General features: G+C 40.2%; 3 protein-coding genes across 6 annotated transcripts in view; 1 reads left to right on the forward strand and 2 right to left on the reverse strand.

The window, feature by feature from the left end:
• Window positions 1-11,779, reverse strand: part of myom1a (myomesin 1a (skelemin)) — a 30,425-nt gene extending 18,646 nt beyond the window's left edge. For 2 of the 3 annotated variants that reach the window (XM_080440123.1, XM_080440122.1), the window contains exons 1-9: window positions 11,624-11,779; window positions 9,266-9,494; window positions 5,761-5,901; window positions 4,724-4,916; window positions 3,398-3,555; window positions 2,738-2,830; window positions 1,321-1,409; window positions 287-331; window positions 13-174 (exon numbers count right to left, since the gene is read on the reverse strand). In XM_080440123.1, the coding sequence (XP_080296249.1) occupies window positions 13-174; window positions 287-331; window positions 1,321-1,409; window positions 2,738-2,830; window positions 3,398-3,555; window positions 4,724-4,916; window positions 5,761-5,901; window positions 9,266-9,417 (1,033 nt within the window). In that variant the 5' untranslated portion in view covers window positions 9,418-9,494; window positions 11,624-11,779. The remainder of the gene's footprint in view (window positions 1-12; window positions 175-286; window positions 332-1,320; window positions 1,410-2,737; window positions 2,831-3,397; window positions 3,556-4,723; window positions 4,917-5,760; window positions 5,902-9,265; window positions 9,495-11,623) is intronic. The other variant, XM_080440124.1, reaches the window with a different exon arrangement.
• A 1,351-nt stretch (window positions 11,780-13,130) lies between these two features.
• On the forward strand, window positions 13,131-16,491 carry myl12.2 (myosin, light chain 12-2). 2 transcript variants are annotated; one of them, XR_013933899.1, is made up of 5 exons: window positions 13,131-13,230; window positions 14,090-14,305; window positions 14,435-14,596; window positions 14,742-15,292; window positions 15,506-16,491. XR_013933899.1 is itself a non-coding variant. In XM_080440214.1 (4 exons), exons 2-4 carry the CDS (start codon window positions 14,122-14,124, stop codon window positions 14,912-14,914), a joined length of 519 nt encoding a protein of 172 aa, XP_080296340.1. In that variant the 5' UTR covers window positions 13,131-13,234; window positions 14,093-14,121; the 3' UTR covers window positions 14,915-15,160. The 2 variants fall into 2 exon arrangements, 1 of the variants encoding a protein (XP_080296340.1); XM_080440214.1 differs by lacking the exon at window positions 15,506-16,491 and having other exon boundaries at window positions 13,131-13,234; window positions 14,093-14,305; window positions 14,742-15,160.
• Window positions 16,492-16,620: 129 nt separating this feature from the next.
• bag1 (BCL2 associated athanogene 1) lies at window positions 16,621-21,659 on the reverse strand. Its single transcript, XM_080440209.1, has 7 exons — window positions 21,544-21,659; window positions 21,102-21,227; window positions 19,825-19,907; window positions 19,169-19,282; window positions 18,890-18,997; window positions 18,158-18,220; window positions 16,621-18,060 (listed from the first exon to the last, which is right to left on the reverse strand). The coding sequence occupies exons 1-7, from the start codon at window positions 21,578-21,580 to the stop codon at window positions 17,971-17,973; spliced, it is 621 nt and encodes a 206-aa protein (XP_080296335.1). The 5' UTR covers window positions 21,581-21,659; the 3' UTR covers window positions 16,621-17,970.
• Between the last annotated feature and the right edge of the window lie 1,010 nt (window positions 21,660-22,669).

Consider the following 22,669-nt stretch of genomic DNA (forward strand, 5'->3'; position numbering starts at 1 on the left):
GTCCACACTTACAGTTTCTGGACCACACCACCTCAGGCTGGTAGTTCTTCACGACGGGGAAAATGATGACAGTGCAGCCCACGCTCAATGTCTCGCCCTCGTGGCCGAAGGCGACTTCAAATTTGTCAAGGATGGAGGTCTCGAAAGTAACGCCATGCTCAGCGCTGAAACCATCTGTGGGAGTGAAGAAGGTAATGTGCAATTGGCTCAATTCAAAATATTAAGACGAATCAATCACTGGTAATGTGTTAATTTGGACCAAATGATAGTCTTGACATCGACTCACGTGGTTTTGGATCAAGAGGACCTGCTTCCTCACCAGCTTGGTACCCTGGGGAGAAAGGATTAATAACCTTGCTTAGATTGTCAACAAGAGATTATTATCACTCATTTGGTCCTGCAGTCATGGTCTGCAGCCTTCCATCGTGCTAAATGACATTCTGTTGTCAGTACTGTTATTATGTAATTGAATATTGATATGTTGTTTATCTTGGTGTTCCAAAGACCCATTCCACTACTGTACTGTATGTACTGTAGCATTGTACTGTACACACACACACACACACACACACACACACACACACACACACACACACACACACACACACACACACACACACACACACACACACACCTTTTATACAGTTTTTGTGTATTGACCTTTTAAAACTGTTTGTAGTACAGTGTAACAGAAAGGCAGTCTTCTGAGTCAGTTCTCAGGAAGCGACCTCCCAAAAGAATCATACTTGAACTGGGGACCCCCACCCGGACAAGTACTTGGAATTGTAGGAGTTAGTTGAGGCATTACATTTACAAGCTCATCTACAAGCCTCGCGTTGTATGACCAGTTGATAGTATAGTTTGTTGATTACTTTTGATGCAGTAATGGTGTTTTTTAATTCAATTTATTTTCTTCTTATTTTTATATATATATATTTTTTTTAGGTATTCTGTGTTAAAAGTCCTTAAATTGGCACTTTACTGTCATCTGGGCCCCCCCCCCCCCCAAAAATCATGTGGGGACCCCCCTGCGGGTCCCGACCCACAGGTTGAGAACCACTGTCCTAAGTCACCTTTAGGACCTTGCTCAGCCTGGCAGGATCCTCCGATGCTATTTGACTCCTGAATGCTTCAGAGGCCTGTACTGTACATGGGCTAAATTGGGAGGAGTGAAGTGCTAGTTCCATTTAAAGGACCACATTGAATGTTTCATAGGCAAATCTTCTAAAGCTCTCTATCACCTCTATGTGAAATGCTGGGAGGCGGGAGGGACACTGATAGACTCCTTTGTTTTGCTGAAGGAAAAAGAGCGTCACCTACTTTTTATAACAACAGTCGCGGCAGAAGAGGCCTCCCCCTTGATGTTGAGAGCAGAGGCATAGTACTGAGCCGTGTCGTAGAAATCACAGCTGGAAATAAACAGAGGACCAAAAGGTGAGCTCTTCGATGTCAAAAGTCAACACTCAAGCAAGACACAAATGCTCTGGAAATGTATGATCCTTGCAGATTTCACATGAATGTGGCCATTTGGAGATAATACTGTAAATACTGTATATGGATTGTTTAATTGTATTCGCACAATAAAAAAGAAAACATAAGGTAACAATTATTAAACCATTAAAACCTGAGGACTGATTGTACACATGCCTTCTAAATCAGTTAGTTCTCACTCTTTCAAAGATTTTTCAAAAATGTTCAAAGTTCCCTATTTTGGGCATGATATTATAGGCAAACGTTTTCAAAACTTTCCAGAAATTGTCAAAACATTTCCTAAAGACAATTCAAAAACAGCAAAGATCTAGGAACTCACAATGCATCACATAGCCACACATTGGAAGCCTGTAGATCTGAGATATTCTCTGCGCGACACCATCATATGATGAAGTATAAAATGGCGGTGGTTAACCGCTTAAACCCTATACTTTGTTGACCGGTGTCCGCCAGGGGTCTATACTTGGCCCCCTCTTTTTTCCTTCTACACCAAATCGCTTTGATGAAAATAGCCGATATACAAGCTGACAATGCAGCTTCTCTGCAACGTGTTGTGAGCTTGTAGATCTGCTACAAATGTTGAGCTATTACGACCAGTGGTGTAAAGTAGCTCCTAGGTACTCAAGTACTGTACTTCAGTACAATTTTGAGGTATTTTTTATTTTATTCAGTATTTACAATTTTCAATACTTTTACTTCTACCCCACTACATCTCAGAGGAAAATATTAGTACTTTTACTCCACTACAATTATATGAAAACTTTAGTTACTAGTTACTTTGTAGATTTTGATTATTATTACAAAACACACTAACCACTTCAGCCCTATATATATTTTTCGGCCATTTGAAAATAGCAGATCTACAAGCTCACAATGTGTCGCGATGCGACGCATTGTGAGCTTGTAGATCGGCTATTTTCAAAAGATTTTGGTACTTTAAATATATTTTGATGCCGATACTTTTGTACTTTTACTCAAGTACATTTTCAAAACTTCTACTTCTAGCAGAGTATATTTACATACTTTTACTTAAGTAAAACATGTGAGTACTTCTTCCACCACTGATGAAAATAGACGATCTACAAGCTGACAACGCAGCTTCTCTGCACCGCGTCGTGAGCTTGTAGATCTGCTACAAATATTGAGCTATTATGACATGCCCAGAAAAGGATCACTAGAGTTCATAGTGTCCGGTTGAACAGCTTGCAAATCCTAGCAAAGTCACTAAAGTCCTGTGATGACCTACTTCTTGATCTCCAGGGAGTGCATGTTGTAACTGCTCTCAGCTGTGTATTTCTCAGGGTGTTTCTTAGGGTCGACGATGACATTGTTTTTGTACCTTGGAGACAATACAGAGAAAGCAAGAATGTGTGTTGGTCATTGCATACATCACAGACATACAGTATAACTCAAGTGCAAAAATAGCAAATCCACAAGCTCACAACACATCACATCACTTACGTGTTGAGCTTGTAGATCGGCTATTTTTGCCACACGACACCATCATATGGTGAAGTGTAAAACGGCTTATGGGCTTAAGTGTTAGTTTGATGATAAAATGCCCCTGCTTTGCCAGGGAATACTAGCACAGGTCAACGTGTCGGTAGTCTGTCAGTCATAGGGTCATATATTTTGTGAATATGGCTTTCATAACAGCCAGTGCATAGCAGTTGTCATATGTTTGCGTATAGTTTAGTGCAGGTGTGAGGACACTATTTTATCATTAACACTTATTATAAATCTGGCTTTCCCGTGAGCCAGTGCCCTTACATGATAAGACAAATACTGTATATGTGTTTAAGTAGGATATACGATGTTGATGAAAATACAATGATTGATGGCGTCATCCCCGCAGCACCCCACTATCTGAAGTATGTTCCAAATAAGGCCATGCCAACGTTCTTACCAGGCGATCCTGGGTTTGGGCCATCCCGCCACGGTGCAATGTAGCTTCACGTCCTTGCCCTCCCAGACGGTCTGTCCACGGGGCCTGACGATAAACTCAGGCGGGTGGGTCAGACTGTCTGTGTTCATCTTCTTACGGAACTCGGCACGTTCCTGGAGCTGAATGAGCACAGTGAAACAGATCAGTAAGGCACAGTGGTGGAAAAAGTACACAAATGTTTTACTTAAGTAAAAGTATCAATACTGCCATTTAGAAGTACTCTGTTACAAGTAAAAGTCCGGAATTCTAAATGTACTTGAGTAAAAGTACAAAAGTATTGGCATCAAAATGTACTTAAAGTACCAAGAGTAAAAGTACTCATTATGCAGAATGTCCCATTTCAAGTTTTCAAATGTATAAAAATCTTTTGAAAATAGCAGATCTACAAGCTCACAATGTGTCACAATGCCACGCATTGTGAGCTTGTAGATCTGCTATTTTCAAATGGCCGGAATGTATATAGGGCTGAAGTTGGTATGTTTTGTAAGAATAATCAAAATTCTAACTAAAGTTTTTAAATAAATGTAGTAAAAGTACAATATTGGATCCGAGATGTACAGTAGTGGAGTAGAAGTAAAAGTGTTTTATCATTATTATTATTATTATATGATTATGCTGTTGTTTTATACCAGTCTTATAACTGTTTGTGTTGTTAAGTGATGACATAATGTCATGAAACCTTCACCATGACTGTTAAGAAGAAATGTGCATTTTAAGATGTAGCACTTGATGGCATGGGTGTTTTTCAGTGGTGGAAAAAGTACTAACATTTTAACAACATAAAAAGTAAAAGTATCAATACTGCAATATAGAAATACTCTGTTACAAGTAAAAGTCCGGAATTCAAAATTTACTTGAGTAAAAGTGGAAAAGCATTGGCAACAAATGTACGTTTTGTAATAATAATCAAAATCTACAAAAGTAACTAGTAACTAAAGTTTTAAAATATTTGCCTCTGAGATGTGGTCGAGTAGAAGTAAAAGTATTGAAATTTGGACATACTCCAGTAAAGTAGAAGTACCTCACAATTGTACTTAAGTACAGTACTTGAGTAAATGTACTTAATTACTTTCCACCACTGGTGTTCTTGTACAGAGCACACAGAAACATGTTAACCCTGGATGACTTCACGTAGACCAATGTTTGAGTGTCTGACGAGAGCTAAATGTTGGACTTCTGGAATCTGGATTCAGATGCTGGCCATCACGTCTTCAAATTCTCAAATGTCCCTTGGTCAGTAGCTGCTAAATTACTAATTATTAATCAAAAGCGCTTGACGTGATTTACCGTTCTTCCCAGTTCCACGCGTTCTGCGGACTCCCGGATGTGGTTCTTCCTGGTCTTCTTATGAACCTTGACATGCGTCACCGTCTCCTTGTCCTCACGGATGAACAGGTTCCTCATCGCCACATAGTTCACCCCTTCCTCTTTCACCACCTCCTCAGAGGTTGTCTCCACCAGACCCCGAATGCCCTCATGACTGAAAACACAACAGACCAACAGTATCAAAATCTCTGGTTTACAGTGGAACATTGTGTCTCAGATATATGATAAACATGAACTGCACAGGACATTCCTGGGTGTTAATTTAACTCAGAGAGTGTAGCTTCACCCAAATGGACCCATACAGGTCCAGAATTAAATGAACCCTGAATATTTTATTGTGTGTATACCATACGTATATCACTCATACATAACACAAATTTGCCATTCTATGTTGTTTCTCATATTTCGGTCATACATTGTTGTAATGTGTTATAATTATGTTTGCACGCTGTCCCATATTATAACCTTTATTTATTTAACCAGTAAAAACATTGAGACGTGGGTCTCTTTTATGTCACACTGTTACAGCAATACAAACATGGATGGACAGAACAATACAAAGCACAGCCCTATTATGACTGACAGACTACCGACAATGCTCACTAAGATAAAAAATAAATACAATCCGAGAAATTGTCTTGGACATTTGACAATGTGACCTGGGCTTTAGAATTAAAAAGGGAGCTACAGGTCAATCAAAGCAGGAGCAGCAACTGGAAAGGGCTTCTGTAGTGAGCTTTTTAAGACTCCCAAGGGGAATCAGAGATGACAATTTGAGTCTCGACTGGAGGTCGTTCCATGACCAAGGGCCAAAGTAGGAGAGGCTTCTTTTGCCTGCCTCTGTGCACAGTGCAGGCACTGTATAACACAACCATGCGTTTGGAGTCCAAACGCATGGTTGTGTTATACAGTATACTTTGGACGATATGAGCATCATCTTCATCACCACCATCACTAACGAGACATTGTGTTCACCTGCGTGCGGCTTCGTCACTGACCTTGCTCTGAATAAGGGAACCACATAGCCGATGACCTCGTTATCTGTGTCCATGGCTAGGTAGGCGCGCTTGCTTTTCTTGGTTATTGCGGTCAGTTTCTCCAACTCCTGCCCCTTCTCCGTCACCACAGAGCTCTGCATGCTGTGAGGTTATTGACAGACAACAGTTACAGCACTCTCATTGATAACACACAGTTCAGACCAGGGCCAAAGAGCATTTGAAAATACTTTTGCTCACGCTGTTTGTTGTCTCTGATGTACATATGGGTGTTATGTGGCCAATATGGCGATAAAACAGCACCAGAATGTTTGAACAGTTGCAAGGGAATATTTAAAAGAGGGTTGAGGTTCCTGTGGTTTTCAGGAACCTCAACTGCACCAGAATGGCCAGGTGCAGTTCACACACAAACCATCAAGTACTCCATGGGGATGAAACAAATGCAGGATGTAAAGTAGTTATAAAGAGTATTTGCAAGAACTATTAGCGTTTCACTGTTTCAGCCCAGCCCTGCACATGAACTCTGCAGCCGCACTGAGGCCCCTGCTGGAAAGCATCCCAGCCCAAACATTAATGGCCAGGTGCAGTTCACACACAAACCATCAAGTACTCCATGGGGATGAAACAAATGCAGGATGTAAAGTAGTTATAAAGAGTATTTGCAAGAACTATTAGCGTTTCACTGTTTCAGCCCAGCCCTGCACATGAACTCTGCAGCCGCACTGAGGCCCCTGCTGGAAAGCATCCCAGCCCAAACATTAACGTAACTAATAATTGGGCCACGCGACCCTGAAATGACCGTAATAATCCTAAAACGGGAACGAAAATATTTGATTAAATATGCCAGCGGCCCACCGGGCATTTGCCCGGTACGCCAAATGGCCAGTCCACCCCTGGTCTACAGACTTTAGTCCAACCATTTTACAGTGGAATCTTCAATAATTTAATGTAAATAAATAAATACAAATATTTGGAAATGTTTAGTCATAAAAACCAATACATAGAACAGAACAAAAGTGCTAAGCACAAATACAACGATCAAACAATAATTACCTGCATTCTGCCTGCATTTACATGAACCACATGTAACTTATTGAGAACAACACCTGGTCTATTAAGTCAGAAAATGAAGACGTATTTCTGTAAACAGTCTTTGAACCTGGCTCACGTTACACTGACCAATGTGCCAACCCTCCTCTGTGTACTTCCAGTTGTCTGTCTGGTTTAGGCTATAATAAGCTAAATGGTCACAATGGGAATTGTTACTGGTGGCAGGGAGAGAGGATCAACATTACATCCTCTGCATTTACTCCTAATATCTGCTAAGCCTGCCTGACCTGGCATCCGACAGAGTGACATGGTCTAATGTCAGCAAACTCTTTTCTAAACCATAGAGGAAGGAGGGTGAGTTAAATGGGTGAAATAAGTTGTAGAGCTTGTTGATAATATATAGAGGCACGGGCACAGAGTGCTATGAACGATTTCTACAATATTAAAAGTCATTATCCTGGTATCCCATGTAATCGGTGTAGACTTTTTAAATACATGGATATGAAACATTATAGATAAAGCAATCTCTATGGGAAAAATGAATGGGGTTTCTATCTGTGGCACCACAAAATGGCCGTCACTGCTATGCCCTATACGAGCTATGGTTCAAGAGTTATAGGCCAAAACGGGAATGGCCCTATTATAGCGCCACCATGAGGCCAATTTTAAAACTTCTTCCTTGGCCTACTGGGAGTGTGCGTGCAAAGTTTCATTCTGATCGGTCCAACGGTGCCGGATATTAGCTGCTCACAGTTACATGGACGGATGGACGGACACACGGACAGACAGACAGGGGCGAATACATAGTCTCCGGCCTTCGGCCGTCCGGCCTGACGGAGACAACTATTACAGGGCATTCAACCAGTACAGTTGGCCTACTGGCAACCTTCTCAGGTCCAATCTACAGAAATAGCCCGTCTCTCCATGAATATCTCTGGCAGCCACTTGATACAGCTCAAGTTCCTGACCTGCTTTACAAAGTATAACACGGTACTAGCTTGTACAGTCAGGCTGAAGAACAAAGACTCTCTGCCCACACCAAACACTGACAAGTGATAAACCTGTCAGCAGGACGTACAATGTTGTACGGAATTAAGACTGAATCTGGACTCCCTTTGATGCAGTCCAGGCTTTGATCAAAAGGCGATCAAGTGTCATATAATTTGATCGCATAATCCTCCTGTTGACCAAAACCCATACAACTGAGAAAATAAAAACACCACAAGACTGAGGGTTGTTAAACATATGGCAGAGTGAAACTCTGTGTACTCAAAACAAAACAAACCCAGTGGCATTTGTCCAAAGGTCTAAGGTCATAGTGAGGAAGGATGACAACTGTACCAGAAAAGAAGAGCCTTTTCCCATGTAGGAGGCTTTTTTATCAAGTAATCTCTGTCATGCATGGTGCATTGGATTATCTAAAAACAATACATAATACAAGTTTTCCTTTAAACTGCCTTCATCATTGGGGTTTATGATCATCTGTTCAACAAGTTGCTGTCCAAAGTGCTGCCTTTACATGTTTGTTGCTAATGTACAAATGCTTTATGAATTAACCAATTTACCAATAATAAATCACCAGCTTTAATCAAATTATTTGACTTTGAATTTAAAGCGTAATCCACCATACGCAAAATATATAACCCACCACAAAACAATTAAAGTAACACATGCACAACACAGCAAAATCACTTCCATCACACAGGCATGAGGACAAACAAAACATTCAGCACTGATCAGCCATCACCACTCAACATAACTCCTTATCATCCGTACTAGTGATATTAGACCCACATTTTGCACTACATTACACACTACACTACACAACACACAGTTATAAAGACTGTTTGTGTTATCACTTAGTCTACAACAAAGCTGAACACCAGCAGAGAGAGAGTGCATCCATTCTCCCGGGAGAGGGACACTACACTAGGAGCTGCATGCGTTTGCTCTGCCGTGGATGAACAGCACTCTACACTCCAGACCAGGGTAAACTCCACTGTTGAATATTTGAAAGCAGTCCTCTTGATATTGTTCACCCTGCACCACTTTCAGCGCAACAGCCGTGACCAGTCAAATCAAGAGCACTGCTGTGTTTTGTTTTGTTTTCAAATATCTCAACTGTTGCGGGTAAGTATTTAATCTACATCTACATCAGTGGTTCTCAAAGTGGGGGTCCAGGGATCCCCCAAGGGTCCTTGAGGGGGTTCCAGGGGGTCCCCAGCAAAATGTGTTAATATAGCATCAAAATCAGTTTAACCACTACAACCCTATACACATGTTGCAATGCTTGCTATTTTCAAAAAATCTTATTTTGCGAAACATTTTAGCAACACAAATCTTGTACAGGGACCCCCTGGCACAAAATATTTTCAGATGGGGGTCCTCGGCCAAATGGGGGTCCTCCTTGACATGAAAAAGTTTGAGAACCACTAGGACTTAAGAGTCTACTACATACCCATGAGCTGAGAAAGCGTGCTGCCTAACAGAAGACCTGGAGCACGTGTAATAGTTGCTCTCATAGTGCCGCTGCTGTTGCTCCTGCTCCTCCTTCTGTTGTTGGCGATGACGTTGGAGCTTCACCTTGGACAGACGTATGGATTCTGACATCTTGAGGGCCGCTCCGCCAACTTATGTCAGACTGTCCTTTGTTTTGTTTTTCTTTGTTTTGTTTTTTTATACCAGTTCTGTAAATCAATCTCACCGTTATCAATGTAGGGCTTTTTGTGTGTTTGTTTGTTTGTTTGTTTAGTTGGGAGTCGGCGGTTAGGTATTATGGGTGTTTGGGAAATGATAGTTGTTATGATCAGACATTTTAAAATGAGAAATGTTATGATGGTGATGATTCTTTTTTGTAAATCAATATCACCGTTTGATTAATGTAGATTGATTTATTGGTTAGGGTTTCTTGTTTGTTTCTTTGTTTAGTTGTATGAGTTGGCGGTGAGGTATGGGAAGAGTGTTGCTATGATCCGACATTTAAAATGAGAAATGTTAATATGACAATGGTTTTCTTCTCATGGATTAAAGTGTTAGCACTAGTTATGATAATGTTCTACTGTGTTAACAATCACGACCATATAGTGAAGATATAGTGGAGATACAGAGTGACACCATGCTCCCCACTGCCAACAGAACCACTGTATGAAATTTAGCAATAACTGTTTGCAACATCTCAGACTATTCTTAAAGATCATAACAGCTAAGGCAGTGGGTTGATTTGGAGGGGGGGGGTCCCCAGATGACAGTGAAGTGACAATTGAAGGACTTTTAAGACCTATTTAAAGGAGGAGTTCACCCAAAAAATGACTTATTTTCTATCAATTGCACACCCTATGAAGCCTTGAATCCATTGATTCTTTTTTGTTTTTGTCGCATTCTTAAGCTAATAATTTGATTCCCGTCTACTACCGGCTAATGTATCTGGTAGGAGACACAAAGTAGATTATTTGTGTCTCCTACCGGAAATACACACGGTCATCAAATTATTGTCTTAGGAATGCCACAAAAACTAAAATAAATCCATGAAATCAAGGCTTCATGGGGTGTGTAATTGATAGAAAATAAGTAGTTTTTTGGGTGAACTCCTCCTTTAATACCTAAAAAAAAGAAAAAAAGACCATTACTCCATCAAAAGTAATCAACAAACTATACTATAAAAACTGGTCAAACATTGGCCAAATTGTCAAATAATATAATCTACAAGCTTACAAAGCCTCGCGATGTGAAGCGTTGTGAGCTTGTAGATCTGCTATTTTCACAATATTTCTCTGTGGAACCGAGTCAAACTAAATTGAATGCCTCAACTCCTACAATTCAGGGGTGGGGGGGTCCCCAGTTCAAATATGATCATTTTGGGGGGTCACAGCCTGAAAAGGTTGAGAACCACTGTTCTAAAAGATCATAACAGCAACACAAACACTAAGTGTCAAGTGTTGTTGTGCTAAGGTAATAAAAGGTAATTCTGTCATGTCTTGTGGCATAGCCTACATGATTTTTTAATATATATTTTTTAATTGTCAGGTTGTAAACTTTGTCAATACATTATATAGCTAGCCTACCACACAAGTAGGCTATACTGCAGGAGTTAGACCGATATATGTGGAAACTATAGCTCCACCAGCACTCATGAAGCAGCTCAACAGAAGGTCCCCAAGGCACCTGGCATGTCACCATGTCATCACAAATCAATCTATGTGGAGCCTAATGATTACAGCAAGCTAACATACAGTAGCCATATGCTTCAATGGCTTTAATGGCATTACTGTGAGAGCACAGCAGTGCTTTCTGTAATATATTAAGATGATAAGAGGAACACATAACATTATTTGTGCACATATAAGTAGCTAAATCTAGTATCTACCCTTAAACTGGATCTAACAGGAGACTCTGGAGCCAATAGCTAACATAATAGGACCTAAAATGACCTTAAAATGCAACAGGGCTATTTAAGGCTCCCCAATTCTTTTACATGGGGAAAAAAAAGAATATAGGATATTCAATTAATCAACATTCATTCAACTTTGCGTTATTTCACTTGGAAGTTAATGCATGCATTGCACTCCTACAGGGGAACATAAGTCACAAAGGCATATTAGTACTGTTGTGTTAACTTCTAAAAGACATCAAACGAAACCACCTCGGATATTAGTTTGAACAATCAATTAACAAAGTGATCAACATTAAATCTAGGCCTAATTAGGCCCAGCTGACAACGTCATTAGGCTACTTGAGATTCCTTTAGGACATGAACCAGACCTATAGTTATAATAATCTCACATAAATAAATTGAAACAAATAAATCACACTGACTCACCAGAACGAAGAATCGCCCAGTCGCTGAAAACTAGATAAAAAAAGTGGGTTGCAATTCCAAGTGTAAAGCGAGTCTAAATCCAAAGCAAAGCAGCTTTCGGGGTATAGGGGTGCGGGGCTGCGGGCAGTGGACAGGATGGCAGTCCACAGAACAAAAATAATGCTGCCACTCGGCAGAATGTTGAAGGGACCGTCACGACCTTTTAAGGCTGGGACGATTTTAAATATAGCCCAGAGACCATGGAGGGGCCAGAAGGGCCATCATGTCGCGCAAAGACAAGTCTTCCTACTACTGGCTCTTCTACTTGGGAGGAGATGGATGGGAAACACTTTACATGTAGGCCTAAGCCACTGTCAGGAAACAAACAAAACAAAACAAAACAAAACAAAACAAAACAAAACAAATAAAAACGAATAATAGGCTAATAATAATAATAATAATAATAATAATAATAATAGTAATAATAAAACAGAAGAATAAGGGGGGTCTTTTCGCAGTTTCTGTAGCTACATCTGACCTGAACTATTCTCTAATTAGGCTATTAGATAAATCGATGAGGAACTAGAAAAAGTGTTCCTGGGAGCACAGGTCTCCGCCAGGTCAGGTAGCTAATGTTCGGAATTCGCCTATCATGGAATATGAAAAATCAAACAGATCCGTCTTGATCACACATGACTAATAGAGATCATGCGTACTGATTTGCGTGACATTTTGATTAAATCTGAAGGATTAGGCTACTCGTCATGGGTGGGAGGCTGGAGCATAGGGGCTGGAGACAGACTAGAGCAGGAGTTCTCAACGTGGGGTCTGGGAAACCCTGCAGGGGTCCTATTTTCTAAAAATTGTTAACAACACAAACAAATCTAACTCCATAGGGGGGCCTAGCTCTGGTCCATAGCGTTAGAATGAGTTCAACTCCTTTTGGGCCCATGGCCCAAGCCGCCCAACCAATATAATACATCACTTTAGGGACACGAAAATGTTTGAGAACAGAACCAGAACCACTGACTAAAGATTTTAAATGTGATCCACACCCCGGAGCAGAGGGTGGCGGTATTGCACCAATAAACCGGATGACCCAACCGCCGTCAAACAACAAGAAGAAGACTTCAGCTCAGCGTTGCCAGGTCTACTTATTTTAAGCGACTTTGCTATGGTAGTTGCGGTTTTCCACAATCCACATGTTTGGATTATTATTTAAACCAGTGGTTTTCAAACATTTTCATGTGAAGGACCCCCAAATGAATGTGTATTTGTCCATTTGTACCAGATTTGTGTTTGTTAAATGTTTTCAAAAATATTCAAATTTTAATTTTCCCCTCAAGATGTATTTGAAAATAGCCGATCTACAAGCTCACAACACGTCGCAATGCGACGCGTAACCGGCACATTAAAGTGGTTTGAAAGTGCTCATGTCGCTTCTTTTGCGTTTGTTTTCATAGACATGGTTGCTTGTTTCTCTCGCAAATTATGGCAACCCTATTTCAGCTCATAAGCTTGAACTTCCTTGAAGGATCACATTACATTCTCACTGACGCCCTGATCACAACATCCGTCAGGCTGCTGCAGCATAATAGTTGTAAACAACAGTCCTAATTCCTCTTCAGGTGAGTTAAGTCACGTGTCTCCCCTGGCAATGGTACAGTAGACATTTGGGTCCCGTTATTATATCATACCATATATATTGTGTACGTGGAAAGATCATGTGGACCAATTTGGAGCACCGACTTTCATGCCTTTCTCTCACTTGATGACAGCAAGCTAAAGCTAGCATGGTCAACCACTGGCTACTGTATAAATAAAAGGCGTAACGGCTTCCATTACGTTGGATATCATTAGAATATTAAAAGGCGTTTAATTTATTGTAGCATCATGAAGAAGGGTACGTGTTTGTCAGCAACTGTTAAATGTCAAAGTGGTGTTTAAAAGTTTGCTGAGTCAACCCTTTCAAGTTGAATGAATGGTGGTATAGCCTTGGATCAAGAGCTCTCTATCATAGATATTTGATCAAGTCTGACTTTTACTTATATGCAAATGTCAAAATCGATCAAATACATCTATGATAGTCTTGATCCAAGTCTAGAATGGTGGTAAATGTATAGCCTTCCGTGGATCAAGACTTATCATAGATGTATACTAGTCGGATGTCCACTATTGATTTTTAGGGGGTAGAGACCAGGCCCCTATATTTGCCGGTGCCTTACCCATTATCCCTAAACTAAAAACATTTTCAAATAGTTCAAATAGCCAATCTACAAATAGTAAAAAAAAATGGCAAAGTTTAGGGAGAATGGGTAAGGCACCGGCAAAAATATGCCCCCAAGACTATCATAAATACCAAAGTAAAAGTTAGACTCGATAAAATACATCTATGCTAGTCTTGATCCAAGGCTAGTAAATATATACAGTCTTTTGACGTTTGCTCTGCAAAAGCTCACCTCTACTTCATACTGCCCGTATTTGCAGAAGGTCTGAGGGCCCCAGCTACTACAGCCAACATGGCAAGCAAAAAAGCCAAGGGAAAGAACACCAAGAAGCGCCCCCAGCGCGCCACCTCCAACGTGTTTGCCATGTTCGACCAGTCTCAGATTCAGGAGTTCAAGGAGGCCTTCAACATGATCGACCAGAATCGGGACGGCTTTATCGATAAAGAGGATCTGCATGACATGTTGGCCTCATTAGGTATAGTCTACATTTTAACCTTTTGGGTGAAACTGGAGGAAATGAGGTCCAGACCTTATTCTGCCACAAATAAATGTTTGTCGACAATGTGTGTTGGATTGAATGCTCCTTGTTTCCTACTCATTCCAGGTAAAAATCCCACAGACGACTACCTGGAAGCCATGATGAATGAAGCCCCTGGCCCAATCAACTTTACTATGTTCCTGACCATGTTTGGAGAGAAGCTGAATGGTACAGATCCAGAGGATGTGATTCGGAATGCTTTTGCCTGCTTTGATGAGGAAGGGACAGGTACGTTTTATATCTGAAACAGTGCATGGATGGCAAACACTGTTGCTCCTCAATGGCACTAAAAGGAGTGAGAAGCAGCCTGCATGTTCACTTTACAAATCACATCCCTTTTATGAATAACCATTTATTTTTGTTTTTTGAACAGGGATTATCCAGGAGGAGTACTTGCGTGAGCTCCTCACCACCATGGGTGACAGGTTTACAGATGAGGATGTAGACGAGCTCTTCAGGGAGGCCCCCATCGACAAAAAAGGCAACTTCAACTATGTAGCATTCACACGCATTCTGAAACACGGCGCTAAGGACAAGGATGACTAGAAGCTTGACCGTCCGTCACTGCATGATGCTGATATTCCACGCATCCTACTTTGGGGTTTTCCATAGTGTCATGTAATATGTTTGCAGGACCATCTCTTGTTTTATTTCATCGTTGTACTTAACATATTCAGCATCAAGTCTGGCAATCATTCAATAGACTACCCTTGCATCCACCTACCTACCTGTACATGTGAGAAATAAAAGGCATGCTATGCAATAACATATCGTCTTGAAAGGCGTACAAAATATGCAGTGGTCCGGTGTGGTTGTGTATGTATGCTTTGTTGGGACCAAAAGGGTAGTAAAATCAGATAAGATTTGCGTTGTGGGGACATTTTATGAAGATGAGGTTGAAAATGGGTGAATTGGTCTAGTAAGGTTAAAGGGATACTTCACTTTCGGGCCGGGGACACATTTAAAAAAAATATTAAAAATAAATGAAAAAAGTTATGGAAAATTCATGGCCCCCTCACACATTAGTAGGACACTGCGTGTCGTGAGGGGGCCATGAATTTTCCATAACTTTTTTCATTTATTTTTTATATTTTTTTTAAATGTGTCCCCGGCCCGAAAGTGAAGTATCCCTTTAAGGTTAGCTTAACTTAAAGGAGCACTTCACCCATTTTCAACCTATTTTCATATAATTGGTCCTCACTAATGCCAATTATATTATATATTCATTTTCCTGCTCCGTCTCTACTCAGACACCCGCCTACCAGTGACATCATCGATGGGAAATCCAAGCAAATAGAAACTGCTGGCTTTCTCTTTGGCCATTGTTCTGGCCATTGTTATCGCATAAATAAAATAAAAAGTATCTTGTTTGAAATGACCAAACCTGCCTACCGATGATGTCACCAGTAGGCTAGGTGGGTTTCTGAACTGTCCACAGCCCTTCTGAGAGAGTGAATAGAAAAATTGTACCACATTATCCCACTAAGACCAGACAGATTCTACAAATGCTTTCCCTGTTTTAATGGGTTATTATGAACATTAGTGAGGACCAATTATATGAAGATGGGTTAAAAATGGGTGAATAAGTCCTTTATGTAAAAATGGCAGTTTAATGAAAACCTGGTTTTGATGAAGCCACAAAGATGGCAAGGTGTGTGTGTGTGTGTTTCCTTGCACGAAAGCCTCATGTTAAAGTGCAGTTGTGATCAATTTACCAAAGGATTGCTAATACTTTTGTGTAGTTACCGCTTGTTCTTTGACAGAACCAGATGGGCCTGATGTGTATGTGTATGTGACGTTAGACTTAATAGATTTGCCTTAATTTTCCTTCTGGTTTAGGACAGCCATAAGCTGTTATTTGGCTTAAAATCACATTTTCACCATGACATACATATAGCCAATTAAACGTAATGTATAATGAGCTGCCTGTTTAAACTGAACTCTGGACTGGAGCCTCACCTCACTATCCGTCATAGCCTATTTTGCACATCTGTGATACACCACTATGGGTCTGTATAAGCTAGTAAATATGTACTGTATGAAGAAAACGCTGGAATTAAATGATCAACTCTTTGGTTTTGCTGAATCTTTTGTAGCTGATTAAAGTTTTAAGACGAAATGTCTTCCATGTGATTTCCCATTATTTGTTATATCAAAACTGAGGGGATGTATCCACCTCTTCTAAAACAACTTTGTCTGCCCTGAGGCTAACTGAAGCACTATGGAGTCATGCCTTCAAAGAAACAAACCACTCTCAAATTCATTTTAATTTGTGAGATCAAATGCACAAAATCACTGAGGAAATGTGTAATCATCATGAACAGCATATATGCAGAGATGTATGGATATACATGACAAACTTGACTGGTTTGGCACTGACCCTTGCTGTAGTTTAACCACTTTCACCCTGGTGTCCCTACTTTGGGCATGGCATAGCCGAAAACATACAAAAACCTTCATTGCAACGCGCTGCAAACTCGTACATTACTCTTGAAGATTTTTGAAAGTATAAAATAGGGCTTACGTTGTTAAAGGTAGGGTAAGTGATATTTTTGGGTTAAAACAAAAAGTAATTTGTTAAAAGGTTAAAGCACTATATTCTGATAGTAATCATTGCTATAGAGTGTTTGTTCAGTAACAGGAGTCTCCCCGGCTCTTTAATAAACAGAAAATACATTTTCTGGTAGGTGAAAATCTCAGCCAATCAGGAGAAAGTACCCATTTTTAAGCTTCATTTTATAGTGTTCCTGTTCAAATTTTGCCTACTCATTTCTTAGTGTCATCACTTCCAATTTCACTTGTTTAATCAATATCCTGATTGAGTTCTCTATCCTGATTGGATAAAATTGGAAATGAAACTGAAACTGAAACGAAAATGCTTTTTCTGTTTTATAAAGAGCTGGAGAGACATGGAGACTCCTTATATGGACAGGACACTCTATAGTAACGAGCACTATCAGAACATAGACCCATTTTGCAATTATTTGAATAATTGCAAATCACTTACCCTACCTTGAACAAATCCATCTCCCGATTTTGCAAGACAGGTTGCATGACTGTGAAAATGTCTTCATTTTCTGTATTCCTTCACACAAATTGGTAACATGTAATTTTTTATGAATGTGAGAGTTTTGGATGTTCTTGTTGTACCATAAGAAACCATGTACAGTACATCGAGATTCAGCATACTTTGTCAAAATTAAAAGAACCCCTGATCCTTTTATACTGTTTGTGGTGAAAGCCTCTTAGAGAGCACCGTATCTCTGTCCCTGAGAACCTAAGACATCCATGCTCTTTCAGAGGTGGTGCTCAACCATCACCAAACATGATCACTGTTCACATTCAGGCTTTTGTTTCATGCGGTTCATTGTCTTCAGGGCATTCTTACACACACAGTCACTCTCACACACACACACACACACACACACACACACACACACACACACACACACACACACACACACACACACACACACACACACACACACACACACACACAAAGAGTAATAAATAGACAAAGACCTGCTCCAGAACTGAAGCCGTCAGTACAGTTTTTAGCTGCTCACAGAGCAATGTACAGTACATGGGAATGCGTTGTAGCACTACTCTGCCAGGGCTAGATTTTTTGACTGGATCTTTGCAAGGTGCTCTGATATACCAGCCTCGATCTTGTCACACTGGGCTAGAAAGTCCTGAGGAAACAAAATAACGACAGTTAATACTACTTTACTCAATTCTCCCAAAGATGTATCATTAAAATAATGCTCATTTTGAGTTACAAACACTAACCTGCACAGTTTTCACCATCCCTTTTTTTTTCATTTTGCAATCGTTAAAGTTTTCTGGCACATCCTGATAAAAGAAGAAACACTTTGGTGTTAATCATAGAGGTCATTGGACTGCAAGTGATCAAATCGGATTTGTGTATTCAGACATTGTCGATCTATATCCATTGGTTGATGTGGTAATGACATACAGTAGGTGAGGCGTGAGTAGCGATTAACTTACACTGTCGTATGTGATTATGTGTCGCTATTTTAAAATGTTCTTGTTTAAAATATCCACAGCAGAGGGCACAAATGAATTCTTCCACTTTTTTTTTTATTAGCTAGTGGGAGCCTAGCCTCCTGCCTGATGGTAGCAGCTCGAATGATGGGTGAAGGAGTACGGTCATTATATACCTGAATTACTTTTTTTGTTATGGAGTGGTTGTACAATGTCCTGAAGTTGCATCCGTTTGTCTCCCATGGTCTTAATGGCCTGGTTCACTACCTGGGTGAGCTTGTTCCTACCAGTAACTGAGAGGTTCCCATATCAAGAGATGATGTTAAAAGTGAGATCACACTCAGTGATTGTTAGACCTGTTGACCATGGTCAGGGAGTGTTTACTAGCATTAAAGCAACTCAGTTTCCTGCTGTCAATCTGATTCCAATCTGGATAGGCCAAAAGTCAGATTTGGGCTGTCAGTCTGAATATAGCCAAAGAACAGATGACGGCAGCAGCTATCGCACAGAATTTACCATGGAATCTACTTGCTCCAGGATCTTCATAAACTGCTCGGCTGCGACTTTCACTCTATGGTCCAATTTACCCAACGCTTCTGCCTGAAGAGCCTTCGCTAGGAAACCCTGTGGGAGAAAAACACTGACATTGACTGCAAAGCATGATTTATATTTAGTTGCACGCTGATGTCGCTCACTGAAAATAGCAGATCTACAAGCTCACAGCGACACGTTGTGAGCTTGCAGCACCAAGAAACACAACAGCCAAGTTATTTGTTATGGAAAATGTGCACCTACATTCTTGAGTCCTGTCAACTCTCCGTCGACTAGTTCCAGCTTCTTGGCCGTCAGTTCCACTGACTTCTCAATGTCTTTGAGCTTCTTTAGCTCAACTTCTTCTTCTGGACTATTCTGTCCAGAAAGCAGATGTTAGTACTTGATGACGTCTGCAGTTTGTCTCACATCAGATAATCCAAAAGCGCTTCTCTGAGCACCTTAAAAAGAGCTCTTAAATATTGTCTACAAAACAGGTAAATCCTAGGCTTTTTTTTCTCCTTTCGTTTTAGGAAGGTTTTCTGGAGCATTTTTAGTCAAAATAATATCCATAATCCCTTTGCCCTGCTGCTGCTATAACCCAAATGTTTTTTCAATGTTAAAATATGCACTTTAAAAGACTGACCGGTCTACGCACTGGTACATTTTAGCATTTAATTTAATATAGTTTTAAAATTATTGACTGCACAATTCTTAGATTCAGTTATTTTATGTACATTTGTTGCTGTACTGTTGTGTTATTTTTTGTTATATGTTGTAAATGTTTTTACGTGAAGAGGACCACAATGGAAATAAGCCCTTGGGATTTATTGTGTTTTAATCCTCGACGGTAAGTGCTACTGTGCTCTTTTTTATGTAGTGACACCAAATAAAAGCAATCAAACTTGCACAGAACTTACCCTCTTTCCAATCATCATGAGTTTGCAGCCTTGTTTTATTCCAAAACTGGACAGACTTTGTTCCATATCCTTAAGTGATTTGCCTGTAACGTGGTATAACAAATATCAAGAAAATTATGTTAATGTTCAACATTAGGACATGTTACCCTCAGTAGAGCGACCAACACACTGAAAGAAAAACCCTAACCTGGACATCAGCAGTTTCAGCTGCTGCCCTGTGGTAGATGATAGGTCTACCAAATCACAAACAAACTTGAGAACAACGTCTACCACAGAGCCATGTGAGAAATTAACATTTTAACAACAAAAACTACGCCAATTCAGCAAATGTGCATTATCCTGAAGTGTGATATCTCAGCTGCGAATCGTCGTCGTCGTTTTTTTACATTTAATGCATTAAATCAGTTTAGTTTAATGTTATATTAAAATGTACTGTTACAGTATGTGAATTCACTGTCAGGACTGCTACAAAATGTGGTTGCACAACACTGTGCAATGGCAAAGGAATTATTCTGATTCCAGATTATAGATTTTTGGAAAATATTATACTGTTTAGACTGATGATAGGTTCTTGGTTTAACTCTGATCCTAGATGACTATTTCTATGCAATTGATGTATTATCCTCGTGTTGTCCTTGCTTACTGTAAATCACTCTGGATTAAACCACCCATTAAAACCGGGAAAGCATCTGTGCATTTTAGATTTTTAAGACATACGAGCTCACACTGTACGTTTGCTATTTTTGAACATGTTTGAAAAATATATATCAATTTGGGGCTCCTTGGCACCAAAAGGTTTGAGAACTACTGATTTAGAAGGCATTTGTAGAATCGGCCTCAGGTCTTTCTTAATGGGTTAAGAGAAATAACTAAATCAGGGGTTTTCAACGTTTTCAGGCCAAGGACCCCCTAGCTGAGAGAGAGATGAAGCAGGGACCCCCTACTCTATATTGTATAAAATTGTGTTTCAGATTAAAGTTTTTTTTTTAACTTAGTCTGCTCTTTTTTCCCTCTACACCTGTAACCTCTTTGTGATGCGAGGCGTTGTGAACTTGTAGATCTGCTATTTTTGGCTAAAGTGCTCCTCAGAAAAGGGATGCTAGGGTTCAAGTGGTTAAGGTAAAAAAAAAAAATCATATCACACAAAGATTTGGCGGACCCTCTGTAGTAACTCTGAGGACCCCCTAGGGGTCCCGGACCCCCTGTTGAAGACCCCTGATTTAGAAGGCATTCCTGATTCTGCAATGGGCTCAAGACGGAAAGCATGACTCGTTTACCTTTGAAGATGAGTTTCTGTGAAGGTGCTGGAACTCCTGTGGCCTGAGTGACAGCCTCAGACAGCTCCTTCAGGAGGGGTTCGTTTCCATCCTGTCCAGTTAGCGTGATGCTGTGCTTTGCAGAGCCTATAAAAGAGGGAGACCAATAAAGTACAGGCCAGGAGGGGATGGGATGGGATGGTACAATTGAAACATCAGCACAAACAGTAGGGCTATCATCAGTGTCACGATTATGCAATTTGACTTGACGCCCATCATCAGAGAAATATTCTAACAAGGCTAGCTTTCTAGCTAAGCTAAAGGTACATTAGCTCATATATAGGAACTGGTAGTACAGCGCATATTATCCTAGCAATGGTTTTTCTAATTCACATCGTTGCACGTAGTACAGTAACTCCTAGACATTGTCATTATTATGTACTGGGGGGGAACGTTGCTTTACCGCATGCAACTGTCACGGTTATCGATTGTTCTGCCATTTCTAGTCCTTCTTCTGTCTCACTGACTGCAGCAACTCCAAGTTGATGCTGTTAGCTTCGTGGCTAAGGGCTAACAACTTCCTGGATGTACAGGAAACTACAGCCGGCGTCGCTTGTCAAAAAGAACATAGAGCTGGGATCAAGTTACTTTGCAAGTTGCTGATCCGGTCTGGGTCCATACCGGATACGGAAACGTTTCTTGCATCTGTGTGTGTCTAAATGACCAAATACAGTAGGCGGGCTCTAGACCGGATCACACTGGTTGATTCACAATAGAAACCAGGCTTCCCACGGGTGCTGCGGAAAGCCTGGTGAAGCGAGGTTAAAAAGAATGATCTTTGGCAAGCGACATCCTCCTCACGCAATTGCATGTATTTACAGTACAGGTTGGGTCAAAACTACTAATAGATAATACTAGGCTATATCTATCAATACATCTTGCAATTAATTTCACAATGTCACTGATGTTATAATAAAAGTGAAAGCTATTATTGTGTTATGACACATCCACCATGACAAATAAAATATTACTGTTTACATTCTTTAAATATATATATTTTTTAAAATAGTGCATGTGAAATATAGTGCAGGAAATCATTGGTTCTCAACCTTTTCAGGCTGTGACCTCCCAAAATAATCATTTGAACTGGGAACCTCCACCCTGATAAGGTTTGACTCAGTTACACACTTTTTGCTTCTTTTATTATTTGACGATTTGGCCAATGTTTGACCAGTTTTTATAGTATAGTTTGTTGATTACTTTTAATGGAGTAATGGTCTTTTTTTTAGGTATTAAAAAGGTCTTAGAAGTCTTTAATTGTCACTTCACTGTCATCTGGGGACCCCCCAAAATCATGTGGGGATCCCCCTGGTGGATCTACAGGTTGAGAACCACTGCAGTAAATAATGCATGTGTGAAAGCATGCAGGCAAATTTGTATCTACTACAACCTCTCATGGGGTCTATTCATTATTAGTAATAGTTAGCACATTACCCATGTTTTGGATCTTATTATGCTATATTAATTACTGTTAGAATAAAAAAAAGTCACCATTTCAAAGCACCAAAAAGCCGAGCAAGAAAACAACC

This window comes from Gymnoscopelus braueri (assembly GCF_963280865.1).
Source record: "Gymnoscopelus braueri genome assembly, chromosome: 10".
NCBI classification, from domain to species: Eukaryota; Metazoa; Chordata; class Actinopteri; order Myctophiformes; family Myctophidae; genus Gymnoscopelus; species Gymnoscopelus braueri.